Source organism: Entelurus aequoreus, linkage group LG12 (genome assembly GCF_033978785.1).
Source record: "Entelurus aequoreus isolate RoL-2023_Sb linkage group LG12, RoL_Eaeq_v1.1, whole genome shotgun sequence".
Taxonomy (NCBI): Eukaryota; Metazoa; Chordata; class Actinopteri; order Syngnathiformes; family Syngnathidae; genus Entelurus; species Entelurus aequoreus.
The window spans coordinates 33359784-33375200 of record NC_084742.1 but is presented as its reverse complement, the minus strand read 5'-3'; the positions used below and the strand labels follow the sequence as shown (position 1 = coordinate 33375200).

General features: G+C 39.8%; 2 protein-coding genes across 4 annotated transcripts in view; one reads left to right on the top strand and one right to left on the bottom strand.

The window, feature by feature from the left end:
• The window catches only part of LOC133662050 (E3 ubiquitin-protein ligase Hakai-like), a 23679-nt gene extending 13042 nt beyond the window's left edge, over positions 1–10637 (bottom strand). The window contains exons 1-2 of the mRNA XM_062065709.1: positions 10277–10637; positions 10091–10159 (exon numbers count right to left, since the gene is read on the bottom strand). Coding sequence (XP_061921693.1) covers positions 10091–10103 — 13 coding nt within the window. The 5' untranslated portion in view covers positions 10104–10159; positions 10277–10637. The remainder of the gene's footprint in view (positions 1–10090; positions 10160–10276) is intronic.
• The window catches only part of LOC133662049 (serine/threonine-protein phosphatase 6 regulatory subunit 2-like), a 32694-nt gene continuing 27384 nt past the window's right edge, over positions 10108–15417 (top strand). The window contains exon 1 of one of the 3 annotated variants that reach the window (XM_062065707.1): positions 10108–10238. The gene's annotated coding sequence lies outside the window, so the exon portion shown is untranslated. Of the gene's footprint in view, positions 10239–10457; positions 10922–15417 lie in introns of those variants that run through there. The other 2 variants (XM_062065708.1, XM_062065706.1) reach the window with 2 other exon arrangements.

Below are 15417 nucleotides of genomic sequence, written 5' to 3'. Positions count from 1 at the left end.
TAATCGATTAATCGAAGCAATAATCGACAGAGTAATCTATTATCAAATTAATCGTTAGTTGCAGCCCTAATAAATATATATATACAGTGGGGCAAAAAAGTATTTAGTCAGCCACCCATTGATTGGCAATGGGTGGCTGACTAAATACTTTTTTGCCCCACTGTATATATTGGTCCATATATAAGGCGCACCAGATTATAAGGCGCACTGTCAGTTTTTGAGAAAATTTTTGGTTTTTAGGTGCGCCTTATAGTGCGGAAAATACGGTAATTACAAAAAAAACAGGTCACAGGTGAGGATTGGAACTAATGCTGGGCGATATGGCCTTTTTTTAATATCTCAATATTTTTAGGCCATATCGCGATACACGATATACAGTATATCAAGATATACTGTATATACACTGTGATACAGTATATCAAGATATACTGTATATCGTGTATCGCGATATGGCCTAAAAATATTGAGATATTAAAAAAAGGCCATATCGCCCAGCATTAGTTCCAATCCTCACCTGTGACCTGTTTTTTTTGTAATTACCGTATTTTCCGCACTATAAGGCGCACCTAAAAACCAAAAATTTTCTCAAAAACTGACAGTGCGCCTTATAATCTGGTGCGCCTTATATATGGACCAATATTGCCTTAGCCTTGAATGAACACTTGATACCTATAATCACAGCAGTATGATGATTCTATGTGTCTACATTAAAACGTTCTTGTTCACACTGCATTAATATATGCTCATTTTAAACTTTCATGCAGAGAGGTAAATCACAACTAAGTCAATTTAGCAAAACTGTATTTATTAAACAGTTATTAAAGGCCTACTGAAAGCCACTACTACCGACCACGCAGTCTGATAGTTTATATATCAATGATGAAATCTTAACATTATAACACATGCCAATACGGCCGGGTTAACTTATAAAGTGACATTTTAAATTTGCCGCTAAACTTCCGGTTCGAAACGCCTCTGAGGATGACGTATGCGTGTGACGTAGCCCGGCGAACACGGGTATGCCTTCCACATTGAAGCCGATACGAAAAAGCTCTGTTTTCATTTCATAATTCCACAGTATTCTGGACATCTGTGTTCGTGAATCTGTTTCAATCATGTTCATTGCATTATGGAGAAGGAAGCCAAGCAAGCAAAGAAGAAAGTTGTCGGTGCAAAATGGACGTATTTTTCGAACGTAGTCCGCCACAACAGTACACAGCCGGCGCTTCTTTGTTTACATTCCCGAAAGATGCAGTCAAGATAGAAGAACTCGGATAACAGAGACTCTAACCAGGAGGACTTTTGATTTGGATACACAGACGCCTGTAGAGAACTGGGACAACACAGACTCTTACCAGGATTACTTTGATTTGGATGACAAAGACGCAGACGTGCTACTGTGAGTATGCAGCTTTGGCTTTTTTTTGCGTATGTACGTAACTTTTTTAAAATATATAAGCTTTATGAACCTTGGGTTAGGTGAACGGTCTTTTGGGCTGAGTGATTGTGTGTGTTGATCATGTGTTTGAATTGTATTGGCGTGTTCTATGGAGCTAGGAGCTAGCAGAGGAGCTAGGAACTAGCATAACACGTACCGTACCGTACGTGCGCGTCACGTACGTAACTTTTTAAAAATATATACGCTTTATGAACCTTGGGTTAGGTGAACGGTCTTTTGGGCTGAGTGATTGTGTGTGTTGATCAGGTGTTTGAATTGTATTGGCGTGTTCTATGGAGCTAGGAGCTAGCAGAGGAGCTAGGAGCTAGCATAACAAACACGCAGGTGTTATTATGCAGGATTAATTTGTGGCATATTAAATATAAGCCTGGTTGTGTTGTGGCTAATAGAGTATATATATGTGCTGTGTTTATTTACTGTTGTAGTCATTCCCAGCTGAATATCAGGTACCGTGAGTATGCAGCCTTGGCTGCTAAACATTCGATAACTTGACCGTATGTGCGCGTCACGTACGTAACTTTTTAAAAATATATAAGCTTTATGAACCTTGGGTTAGGTAAACGGTCTTTTGGGCTGAGTGATTGTGTGTGTTGATCAGGTGTTTGAATTGTATTGGCGTGTTCTATGGAGCTAGGAGCTAGCAGAGGAGCTAGGAGCTAGCATAACAAACACGCAGGTGTTTTTATGCAGGATTAATTTGTGGCATATTAAATATAAGCCTGGTTGTGTTGTGGCTAATAGAGTATATATATGTCTTGTGTTTATTTACTGTTGTAGTCATTCCCAGCTGAATATCAGGTCACCCCCGGCTCTCACAGCATCTTCCCTATCTGAATAGCTTCAACTCCCCACTAGTCCTTCACTTGCACTTTACTCATCCACAAATCTTTCATCCTCGCTCAAATTAATGGGGAAATTGTCGCTTTCTCGGTCCGAATCTCTCTCACTTCATGCGGCCATCATTGTAAACAATAGGGAACTTTGCGTATATGTTCAACTGACTACGTCACGCTACTTCCGGTAGGTGCAAGGCTTTTTTTTATCAGATACCAAAAGTTGCAATCTTTATCGTCGTTGTTCTATACTAAATCCTTTCAGCAAAAATATGGCAATATCGCGAAATGATCAAGTATGACACATAGAATAGATCTGCTATCCCCGTTTAAATAAAAAAAATTCATTTCAGTAGGCCTTTAAGCAGTGGCACAAACATTCATGTCATTTCCAAAAGAGAAAGTGCAAGATTGTCAGAGACATTTTAAAACAAGCTATGAGTGCACTTTTGTGCATGATGACACACAAGATATTTCAATAAGTGTCATAAAAATGAGCTGCATATCAAATAGTATATGTCCTACGGTGTTGATGTGGAAATAGTTGCTTCGGCATTTAGTTGGTATCAAATATGGGACGGTATAGCTCGGTTGGTAGAGCGGCCGTGCCAGCAACTTGAGGGTTGCAGGTTCGATCCCCGCTTCCGCCATCCTAGTCACGGCCGTTGTGTCCTTGGGCAAGACACTTTACCCACCTGCTCCCAGTGCCACCCACACTGGTTTAAATGTAACTTAGATATTGGGTTTCACAATGTAAAGCGCTTTGAGTCACTTGAGAAAAAGCGCTATATAAATGTAATTCACTTCACTTCACTTCAATTCACATATGTCCTACGGTGTTGATGTGGAAATAGTTGCTTCGGCATTTAGTTGGTGTGGCACCGAACGGAGATGTTGACATGTAAAGACATATTCCCGCTTGAAGCCAAACCACCATCAGACGATGGTTTGGCTTGTTATATCATTGAATACAAATAAAAGCTGGCTTATGTCACCACGGCGATATTTAGTGGCGGGGGTGTCACACCAGCACGTTTGCCATCAGCACAGCTGTTTTTCTTGGGAATTAATTCTTCCTCCATTTGTTACCAGATTCGCACCTTCTTTCTCTCGTATTACCACTCAAACCACACCGTTAGCTGTTAGCATGACAGCTAACGTTACCATGTCGCTACCTCTCTGCTCCGCGGGAGCGTGTGACGTTGCTCACGTGACAGTATGTGATGTATGTAAGAAGGTGCGCTTGGTTTAAGTCTCTGTGAGAAGGAGAGACAGGAAAGAGTGAGAAACGCATGCAGTTTAATGCCCCACAGCTAAAAGCTACTGCGTGAGAACGTATACTCGAATATCACGATATAGTCATTTTCTATATCGCACAGAGACAAACCCGCGATATATCCAGTATATCGCCCAGCCCTAATTGGAACCTTGATTAGCCATTCAAACCTGTTTGTGTCAACTTTTGTGCATGTTATCAGATCAAAGTCACTGGGGTGTGTAAACTTTTGATCAGGGTCATTTGGGTATTTTCTTTTGTCATTTTGATTTAAAAAGAGTAAACACAGTTGTTTGCCAATAAACAGCTTCACACAACCATTAAGCATGAGTGGAAGAAAGTTTTTTGTGTTATCATTCATATTCTCTGAAGAATGGCCAAGAAATCATAAATTCTCCCAGGGTATGTAAACTTATGAGCACAACTGTATATATATATATATATATATATATATATATATATATATATATATATATATATATATATATATATATATATATATATATATATATACATATATATATATTAGGGGTGTGGGAAAAAATCGATTCGAATTGCGATTCTCACGTTGTGCGATTCAGAATCGATTCTCATTTTTTAAAAATCAATTTTTATTTTTTTTATTTTAAATTTTTTTAATTAATCAATCCAACAAAACAATACACAGCAATACCATAACAATGCAATCCAATTCCAAAACCAAACCCGACCCAGCAACACTCAGAACTGCAATAAACAGAGCAATTGAGAGGAGACACAAACACGACACAGAACAAACCAAAAGTAGTGAAACAAAAATGAATATTATCAACAACAGTATCAATATTAGTTACAATTTCAACATAGCAGTGATTAAAATTCCCTCCTTGACATTATCATTAGACATTTATAAAAAAGAATTTAAAAAAATAACAATAGTGTCACAGTGGCTTACACTTGCATCGCATCTCATAAGCTTGACAACACACTGTGTCCAATATTTTAAAAAAGATCAAATAAGTCATATTTTGGTTAATTTAATAGTTAAAACAAATTTACATTATTGCAATCAGTGGATAAAACATTGTCCTTTACAATTATAAAAGCTTTTTACAAAAATCTACTACTCTGCTTGCATGTCAGCAGACTGGGGTAGATCCTGCTGATATCCTATGTATTGAATGAATAGAAAATCGTTTTGAATCGGGAAAAAATAATTTTTGAATCGAGAATCGTGTTGAATGGAAAAAAAAAATTTTTTGAATCGAATCGTGGGACACCAAAAGATTCACAGCCCTAATATATATATATATATATATATATATATATATATATATATATATATATATATATATATATATATATATATATATATATATATATATATATATATATATATATATATATATATATATTTTTTATATATATATATATACACAGTATATATATATAAAAAACATTATTTCTGTGAGCCAGGGGGCAGAAACTTCACATTAACACTGCTATTACCATTCCAATCTACTGTAGTGTTTGTCAATATATTCGAAGCAATCTAAGCAAGATATCCACATGTCAAATTTGTGTCATCGGTGAAAAGCACATTATGTAAATATCTAGTATTATAACTCAATTAATTCATTTTATTTTTACCCTACAAAAAGTGAGCTGTGTGCTGCAAATGGCACACTGGACTGCACTTTAGATACCCCTAATTTAATTATGACCAGTAAATGAATTTGAGCGGACATTGAAACATTTAGCAGTAAATAATGCCATAAAATTAAGTAAAAACTACTTTGTGTCTAGGTCAGTGGTTCTTAACCTGGGTTCGATCGAACCCTATGGGTTCGGTGAGTCGGCCTCAGGGGTTCGGCAGAGGTCAAAACACACCCGACTCATCGTGTAAATACAAACTTCTCCCTATCTGCGTATTATGGATACAGCAACAGCTGACTGATTTGCAGGTGTGTAGTTTGTTGTGAGTTTATGCACTGTGTTAGTTTTGTTGTTTGAACAAGGTGATGTTCATGCACGGTTCATTTTATGCACCAGTAAAAAAAACATGGTAACACTTTAGTATGGGGAACATATTCACCATTAATTAGTTGCTTATTAACATGCAAATTAGTAACATATTGGCTCTTAACTAATCATTATTACCGTATTTTCCGCACCATAAGCCGCACCTAAAAACCACAATTTTTGTCAAAAGCAGACAGTGCGGCTAATAACCCGGTGCGCCTTATATATGGATTAATATTCATATTTATTTTCATAAGGTTTAGGTCTCGCAACTACGGTAAACAGTCGCCATCTTTTTTCCCCGTAAAAGAGGAAGTGCTTCTTCTTCTACGGTAAGCAACCGCCCCCATAGAAGAGGAAGCGCTTCTTCTTCTACTGTAAGCAACCGCCAAGGTGAGCACCCGCCCCCGGAGAAGAAGAAGCTTGCGGATATTTAATTTCATTTGTTTTTCTGTAAAGACAACAAAATGTCTCCTACTAAGAGACACGCGTACAAGGTTCCACTGGCTTTTGATATTCATGTGAACCGCACTGTGGATACAACGGGAGCACGTACGGTGAATATTCGCACCACAGGGAATGAGAAGTCGTCCTACTGTGGTTCTAGCTTGCCATGCTAACGGCCAGAAACTTCCACCCACGGTGATATTCAAAAGGAAGACCTTGCCAAAAGAGAACTTTCCAGCTGGCGTCATCATAAAAGCTAACTCGAAGGGATCGGATGGATGAAGAAAAGATGAGCGAGTGGTTGATAGACGTTTACGCGAAGACACCGGGTGACTTTTTTCACGCAGCGCCGTTCCTGTTGATCTACGACTGCATGCGCGTCCACATCACAGATGGTGTCAAAAAACAAGTGAAGCACACCGAAGAAGAATAATTCGAGGGATTTGTAGATGAGTAATAACTTCAGAAAGTGAGCTTTAAATGTTTATTTTGTGTGTTGTGTGACACTAACATATGAGCAACGTTGAGTTATTGATGTTGCTATTGCTCTGCACTATTTTGAGTGTTACTATTTTTGTGATTGCACATTACATTTTGGGAGTGAACAGAGTTTTTAGAACGCTGGTTTGTAATATATTATTAAAGTTTGACTGACCTATCTGACTGTTTTGTTGACATTCCCTTTAGCGTAGCGTAGGTGCGGCTAATAGCACGGGGCGGCTAACAGGTAAACAAAGTTTTGAAATATGCCGTTCATTAAACGTGCGGCTAATAACACGGGGCGCCTTATGGTGCGGAAAATACGGTAAGTACTTACTAGTGCAGGGGTCGGCAACCTTTACCACTCAAAGAGCCATTTTGACAAGTTTCACAAATTAAAGAAAACAATGGGAGCCACAAAACTCTTTTGAAATTTTAAAATGAAATAACACTGCATACAAAGCTTTTTTTGCTTTGTGCTATGTTTTAACCAGGGGTCTCAGACACACGCCCCGGCCCGCACCTTAATATGAAAATTTAATGTTAGTGCAGCCCGCAGGTTTTAAATGAATGGCGCTTGATAGCATCATACTTGCCAACCCTCCCAATTTTTTCCGGGATACTCGTGATGGCACTGCTTTTAGCGCCCTCTACAGCCTGCTCACACAGCTTAACTGCTCGGCCACATGTTGAATGCAGCTTCTGCTTGCACTCGTAAGTGACAGCAAGGCATACTTGCTCAACAGCCACACTGTTGACGGTAGCCGTATAAAACAACTTTAACACTGTTACGTTACAAATATGCGCCACACTGTGAACCCACACCATAAAAGAATGACAAACACATTTCTGGAGAACCTCCGCACCGCAACACAACATAAACACAACAAAACAAATACCCAGAATCCCATGCAGCCCTAACTCTTCCGGTCTACATTATACACCCCTGCTACCACCAAACCCCGCCCACCTCAACCGACGCACGGAGGGGGGGGGGTTTGATGTGTGGGGGGTTTGGTGGTAGCGGGGGTGTATAATGTAGACTGGAAGAGTTAGGGCTGCATGGGATTCTGGGTATTTGTTGTGTTTATGTTGTGTTACGGTGCGGAGGTTCTCCAGAAATGTGTTTGTCATTCTTTTTTGGTGTGGGTTCACAGTGTGGCGCATATTTGTAACGTAACAGTGTTAAAGTTGTTTTATACGGTCACCGTCAGTGTAAGCGGTGTGGCTGTTGACCAAGTATGCCTTGCTGTCTCCTACGTGTGCAAGTAAAAGCTACATACAACATGTGGCCGGACTATCACGCTGTCTGTACAGGCTATGGGTGAGGGCCGACATCCGGGCAACTGAGCTACATACGGGTTCTTCGAGCCATAGCAACCAGACTGGCGTTGAAAACAAACCGTTGCCATTACTCTTTAACCTGTCGACCTACGCTGGTTAAACCCGTCATTCTGCCTCCAAAATGCCGAAAAATTGTGTTGTTTTTGGTTGTGCTAACCACAACCGGAAACGGGGAAAACAAAGGTTGTATTTTGTTCTGCCAAAGCGTGATAAAAGCCCACAGAGACGAGACAAATGGCTCGCAGCTTTACACGGGGAAAACGAGGACGGTTCTCACTGGAGTCCCCCAAAGTCCCGGGTCGTGTGTTCGGATCACTTCGTTTCTGGTAAATATAAGGAACAAAAATCCACCTTCTTAACCACAACTTGGCTATACGTCCGTGCTAATGTTGTACTTGTTTAATTTGTACCTTATAACGTTCGACAGCTGAAGTTGTTGTTGAACAAAAATAACATGCGGTATATACTATATAGTCTATAGGCTAGCTAGCTATTTTCGAAAACCGGACAACGAGAGGATACCAAAGGCAGCGTTAAGATGGACACCACCGGGAAAACGTAAGCCAGGGCGGCCAAAGAACACCTGGCGAAGAACAGTTGAAGCTGAAAGAGATGAAGCTTACATGGGGCGAGGCACAGAGACGAGCACAGCAACGAGATGAATGGCGTCGAGTCGTCGAAGCCTTGTTTCCCATCCGGGAAGAAGAGGATTGAGTTAAGTAAGTAATATACTATATAGTCGATAGTCTAGCTAGCTATTTTCGAAAACCGGTTTTGTTTAAATTTGCACTTAACAGTTGGGGTTTTAAAAACCAATAAACCCTATAATTTTCATGTTGCCATTTAATCAACTTTTCAAGACAGTCGCAAAATGCTGTCTGCAAGACTTTTCAATACAAAGACATATATTTTGTACATTATTCGCCTGCTGTACTGTGCCTTCATAAGGCTACAACTTACAAGGACCGGGCTACTAGGGGTCAGTCTGCTTTCTTTTGGGTTTTTTTGCCGGACATTGCAGTATTATTTAGCCGTTATCTTGGTATTACTTTCCTTATTAGGTTATTTTGCCACCTCCCCCTTCTCTGTTTAAACTCTCCTTTGTTGTACTTAAACAATACATGTAGCCCTCAAATCTCTCAATATTTTATACACTAACACTTGATCTTGTTGTTGATAACTTCCGCGTCTCTTTCTTAGTAGTGCGCAGGCTAAGCTAACTAGCAAGCTAAGCTACCTAGCAAGCTAAGCTAAGCCTGAGAAGCTTTAAAGTTCACTGAGACGAGTCTGACGCAAATAATACATTTTCGTTTTTTCACACGATATGCGAATAAGTAAAAATGCGTAAATGAAGGATTTAACGCCGACTTCCAAGCCACAACGCTCGTTAAATGCTTTTTCTGTCAATGCTGTGTTCGCTGTGAGCTGGTTTGTTTTCAACAAATTCCCGGTTGCTAGGGGATTGGTAGGCGGAAGTGACGTAGGTCCGCCCTCACCCATAGAGGACAATAAATGCAGTGCCATTAGGGCATGCCCTTAATTAAGTTGTTATGGTGAAAATCGGAGAATATTTGCCCCAGGAGATTTCTAGGAGAGGCACTGAGATCCGTAAGTCTCCTGGGAAAATCGGGAGGGTCGGAAAGTATGCAGCTGAGCCGCATCGTAGTGGTCAAAGAGCCGCATGCGGCTCCGGAGCCGCGGGTTGCCGACCCCTGGTCTAGGTAAAGACACACTGGGGTGAAAATATATCACAAAGTCAAGAGGTATAGATTCGCCTGTTTTAAGAACACATTAGTATAATTATGAAGAGATGAATCACGTAGAACAATAAAATACGAGCTGCGGTAGGAAATGTCCCCCGGGCCACACTTTGGACACCACTGTTGTAAGCTAGCTTGTTAGCATTAACATACCATTCGCGCCTCCTAACTCAAACTTCCCTGACAAGCTAAGCATTTTATTTTGGATTCCACATTTCCAGTGCTTCTGTTTGGGAAGTTATATTTAATAATACTTCAATTATTGTTGAACGTTCACCCAACACTAGCATCACTTAGCCCGTTAAGCTAGCTAGCCTGGCCCACGTTAAATGGAACGCTGCCGTTTTCGAAATATATCGGCATGATTCAGCATAACCACTCAGTTTTTGGCTAATTTTAAAACACTGTACTCGATACTTATAACAAATATAAATCGAATAACACCATTAACGTGAGTGGGGGGCGAAGAAGTAACAGTAATAACACCTACCGCTTTGGTCCATGATCTCGGCGAGCCAGCGCAATGCATTGTGGGATTAAAAGGGAGGAGGAAGGAAGGCTACAATAAGGAAGGGAGATCAGTAAACGTCACAATTTATTTAGTTTTGAGAAGAATTTGCAAAGTATTTTTATTCAAAGTGAGGGTGATTTTTTTTCGTAAAGTCAAATGCCTTACAGTAATATACATTTCGGTGGCGAGAGAAGAAGCAGCCCATTTCTTGTTGACTAATGCTTCCACCTAAAACGAACTATTCTCACAGGCGTCGCTTTAATATTTCCTTCAAACTTAATATGGTAATAAAGCCAATTTGTAATCTTCATAAATCCATCAAAACGAAAACGCTCAGTTCACCGCTCAATGCACGTTCCCGCGCAAGACGAGTGCGCGTCCCCGCACCCATGTCGCCATTTTGATTCGAAAAAATATGACTGAGTTTTTCCTGCTTTGCGTGTTAAACTTAGCCCCGCGTACAAGTGCGGATCGACCACGCTCTGTTTGAAATATCCGGCGTCCCCGTCGATGCCGGGAAGCCAATCGCGCACAACAAGTGTCTTTGGGGCGATTTTAAGAAGGCTTATTTGACTCGGCTAACTTGAGCCAGCTAGCAAGCAGCCACTCGCCGTCGCAGGCTGACCCCTTCTCTTCTTCTTCAAAACAAATCACTAGACGCTTCCAGGCTAATGTAAGCCAGCTAACGCGGCTGGCTAAGTTAGCTCGACAGCTTAGTGACTAAGGGCTTGGCTGCTGGACGGTAAAAAGTACAACGTTTAAAAAAAAAAACCAAGACGAACAGAACCGAACGGGATTTAAAAATCAAAGGTAAGTTTGGCAGTGGGTATAAACGTGGTTTGTTTTGAGTTTGCTCGCGGCAACTCCGCCGCGACAAAGTTGAAACCAAAAGTTGTGAAGCGGTTATTAAAAAAGTGACCTAACTGCTCAGTAACGTTAAACCGCGGCGGCTAATTAGCTTCTGTGCTACTTGAACGAAAGGAGGAACTCCAGCTAGCATCGGCTAACTCGCTGCTTTGCAATAAGTTGCACGCTAGCTTACCAGCTAATGGAGCAAGTTCGCTAAATTGACTGTTTTAAGTACACTTAAGAACCAAGGCGCCATTTGAAAGGGGCATTGTACATCGTGGGTCATCTGTTTTTTTTTTTTTTTTAAATGTTTCTTGTTTTGCTGTATTTAACCTCCGGTCTGGTTTTTTTGTTGTTGTAAAAAGTGAGCTACTTCATCGACGAGAGCGGCCATTCGGTGTCGGTTGAGGCCATCAGCAGCAGCAGCTACTGAGCCATGTGCGGTTAACGTTACAAAACCCAGGTCATAATGTGTACAATAAAAAGAAAACGCCACGTATATTATGCAACAGTCACACTCCAAATGTGGGGATTATGCTGCATTTGTCGCTCCTACGGTTCGGGCAATGCACAAGTAAATAGAAATCGGACCACTTTAGTTTGTCAGTTATGGGCCAAGCTTAAAGCGGTTGTATATCATGCATATAAAAACAGCTATTAATCAAATTCTGAAATGATTATAAGAATGTATCATCAACTAATGATGATGATTTCTCTATATTTGACGTATTTTAATACTTTGATAACGCCGTTTACAACCATTAGGGGCCAGAATAATGTCAATATAGTTCACCCTAATAAATAGCAATGCAGAGTAGGCGATACTGCACTATACCAAAAAAATACACAACTAGCAGTTTGCCGACACATATATGTGATATGTTATAGACACTACATAATATGTGAACGATTTAACAATACGTATATAATGTTATAATATGAATTTTGAGTGGGCTCTAAAACTGCTTAAATACTTGCTAAAGCGTTTAATAGTATCTCTTGGACAACAAAATAAACATTGAGTTGGGGCTATACTTGTTTTGTGCGAGGATAAACAATAAAAAAAGTGAGCCGAATTCCATTTCCTAGGATTCCCTCCACTCTTCATGTTTTGCAGTTAGAGTTTATTCCTAGCTTGCAATAATGTGTATCTCTTTTATTATTTCTTGTTCACCTATTTATTTGCAGCAATTCTGTGCGGTTTGCGGATTGTATTTGTGGAAGTTGCCTCTCGTCCGGTCTGTTTTGGATGTATAAGTCAAGCATTTGCCTTCCAGTTCGCTGTCCACAGGGAGCACTCTGTAGGGTATTATTGCACTTGTGTACTCTGTAAATGTATGCCAGATGGACGCCGCCACTGCTGCAGCGACAAGACCTCCTCAGGAAAAAAAGGGGGGATGCAAGAAAAAGGAGGAAATGGTTTGATTTCCTCCCATCAGTTTTACCTTCTGCAATTAACAGTTGGTTACGTGTCGGTTGCACAGCTAATGCTATTGTATTTCCGTTCCACTCTTGAGTTAGGTCCCCTTTGTTTGACTCCATAGTAACTGCTCAGGGAAACAAACTTCAATGTGCTTGCTTTGCAACAACTCCAATAACTTTTATAATTATAGTTGTCTTTGTTGTGCACCATCATTCGATGCAACTTGAGCGGTGACATGTTGATGGAATTACTGTGATGATTGCAGTGTGTATGTTGTTTTGAAATGTCTCTTATAATACTCTATAGAAACTTTCCTGATCACTTTTTATTATTTAACGGCGTAGGAATGTCTGTTTTTAATACTGTACAGTCTCAGAAAGGATCTAATGTGATATAGACTGTGGTAAATGCTCTATTAATAACGCATAAAACAAAAACTTGGTACCCTATTATAAAAAAAGACCTATACATTAGTTATACTATGATATTATGTAGAAGTATGTTACATTATTGTCATTGTACCAACCACTGAACGTCACCATGGGCTTCCCAATCTAGTGGAGGAATAGTACATTAGAGCCGCGATTTAGGAACTTAATAGGATCTTCAACAGGGTTTGTGATTTCGAAAATGTTGTACAATGAAGCAAATTTCTCCATAAGAAACAATGTAAATATGAATAATGGTTTCCGTCCTCGACAAAAGTTCATATTTTAGTGAAGGTTTGTATACTTTGAACACAATATAAAGTGCCGTACTGTATAACAAACATAACACGGGGGTGGTGGTTCAACTTTCTCTTTGTTAACAAGTCAAAACAACGAGCTGAACTGTCCTTTAAGCGCTGCCCTGTCAACACGCGCACAAACATGGAAGTAGGGATGATGTTTCGGATCGAGTTTGAGCCTATTATCGAATCCTCTTATCGAACCGATTCCTTATCGATTGTCTTATCGAGTCCAGATAGGTTGTTGTATATGGAAAATAACACACAATATTTGGTTTAACAAAAGCTCACTTTTATTATAAATAAATAAAATAAATAAATATTGACTGTTGTTACCCAAAGTATATTAAGTGGGATTTTTAAGTAAAACAAATATATACAGTAACACAAAAACAACCTGTCTCTGTGATCACTATAGGTGTATAAATAATAGTATAGTGTTACATAAAATCAGTCCCTTGGGCACAAAACTGAAAATAATACAGCTCTCCAAAAAGTGCACGTCTGCTTCTATTTGACATAACTGTTTGTTATGATGCTTTGACATTGTTGCACTTTATTTCTTTATTGAAAGAAAATTCTATGAAGAGAAAAGTTGTTTGCAAATGTGGTTACAATGCTAAATAACAATAGGTCCTTTTCGTCCCATTGCAAAAGGACTCTCTTTGGGATTCCTTTGACAATGGGCCGTGCGGGCCCTAAAAATGAAAAGTTAAAGCTAAAAAAAGAAATACACTTTATTGAGTTAACATTATTTCTTTATAGGGGGAAAGATGTGATGTTATGAGCTAGGAATATAACAACTACACTACCCAGCATGCAACGGGAGTGACGAGCATGCGCGGTAGCTCCGAAAATTGTTGTGGCATGTCACCACCCGGCAGTTAAGAATGAGGTTATGAGCACGCTGTGAAAGTAAACGTCAAGAACTCAGCCAACACGCCTCGTCTGCATTATTTATAATTAGACAGACAACACATATACAGTGTGATTTTGTTTTGGTTAACAAGGAAAGAAAAACAAAAGTAAAAAAAGGGAGATGTCATATATGTTGTGTATATATATGTATGTGCTGCAATTGCTTTAAGAACGTTGCGACAGCTGCCGTAAAGGAGGTGCGTTGCTAGCCTTGTTGCTATGTTTCCGGTTGGTCGTAAAAGTGTTCATCATGTGTTTGTACCCTGCTCAAATCTCTCAGTAAAGTTATTCATTGGATTATACCTTTTGTTTTGAGCTTTATTACACCTTGGAGCGCTTTTTCCGGTGCATTGTTTTTCCTGCTTTCCCTATCTGCTCCTAATGACTGAGCTACGTGACGTCATTTCTTGTGATGTCTCACGGGGCATTTCTGGTCGGGACGGGATTGGTCCCAGGGATTCGAATAAAGAAGCAACTCTTTTTCTTTACTATAGTGGTCTTGATAACGGGTACCGGTTCTCAAAAAAGGATTGGAGTCCGAGGACTCGGTTCTTTTCTTATCGAACAACCGGGAAAACCAGTTTCAAGTATCATCCCTACATGGAAGTCCCTTTGATGCCCTCACAAACAATCAGAAATCACAAAATATTTAACTTTAACAGCCATGTTGTTACAAATACATTTTTAAAAAGTAAAATCTACTTACATTACCATTGGCAAACAGCTGACAAGAAAAGACAGGCAGAGGGAAATCAAGTATGTGAGGGGAGGGTCCATGTGTGTGAGTGAAAAAGGCGCCGCTGAACGAAGATAGCTTTTCTCTCCGCTGTGAAATAAGTCTGCATTGGCATATCTTTCCAAATAATTCCTGTGTCGTCACAATTCAAACTTGCTATTTTATGAAGCCTGCTTAATCGATTCTTCCATACGTGTGAGCGCCATTAATGTACTCCCAAGTTTTTTTAAAATTCCACAGCCATTGCCTCCTTTTTCCACGCTGCTCTGTTGTCCTTTTGGGACTTACCTGAAGTTAGCAAAATGGACAAAACTTGTCAAAAGGTGAAAACACAGAACAAGCATATCCACTAAAGCACTTACAAGTGACTAGTAGTGTACTGCGCAGCAAGTGACGTTGACGGCCCCGCCTCTCCAAAAATGATGCACCCTGCTTTTTGCCTGCAGGCGGGACACAAAATTAATGAATGATTGAAGCGTTCATACACAGAGACATTGGCATATTTGGCTCGATCTAAAAATGTGTACGTTGAAAAGTTCCCAAATACAGTGATTCGTAAATTGAGGTTCTGCTGTATTGGTATAACCCAAGTTGTTTCTCTTGGAATCTTGTTCCATAGTTTAATATATGTACAATAATGTTTTTTTAATACA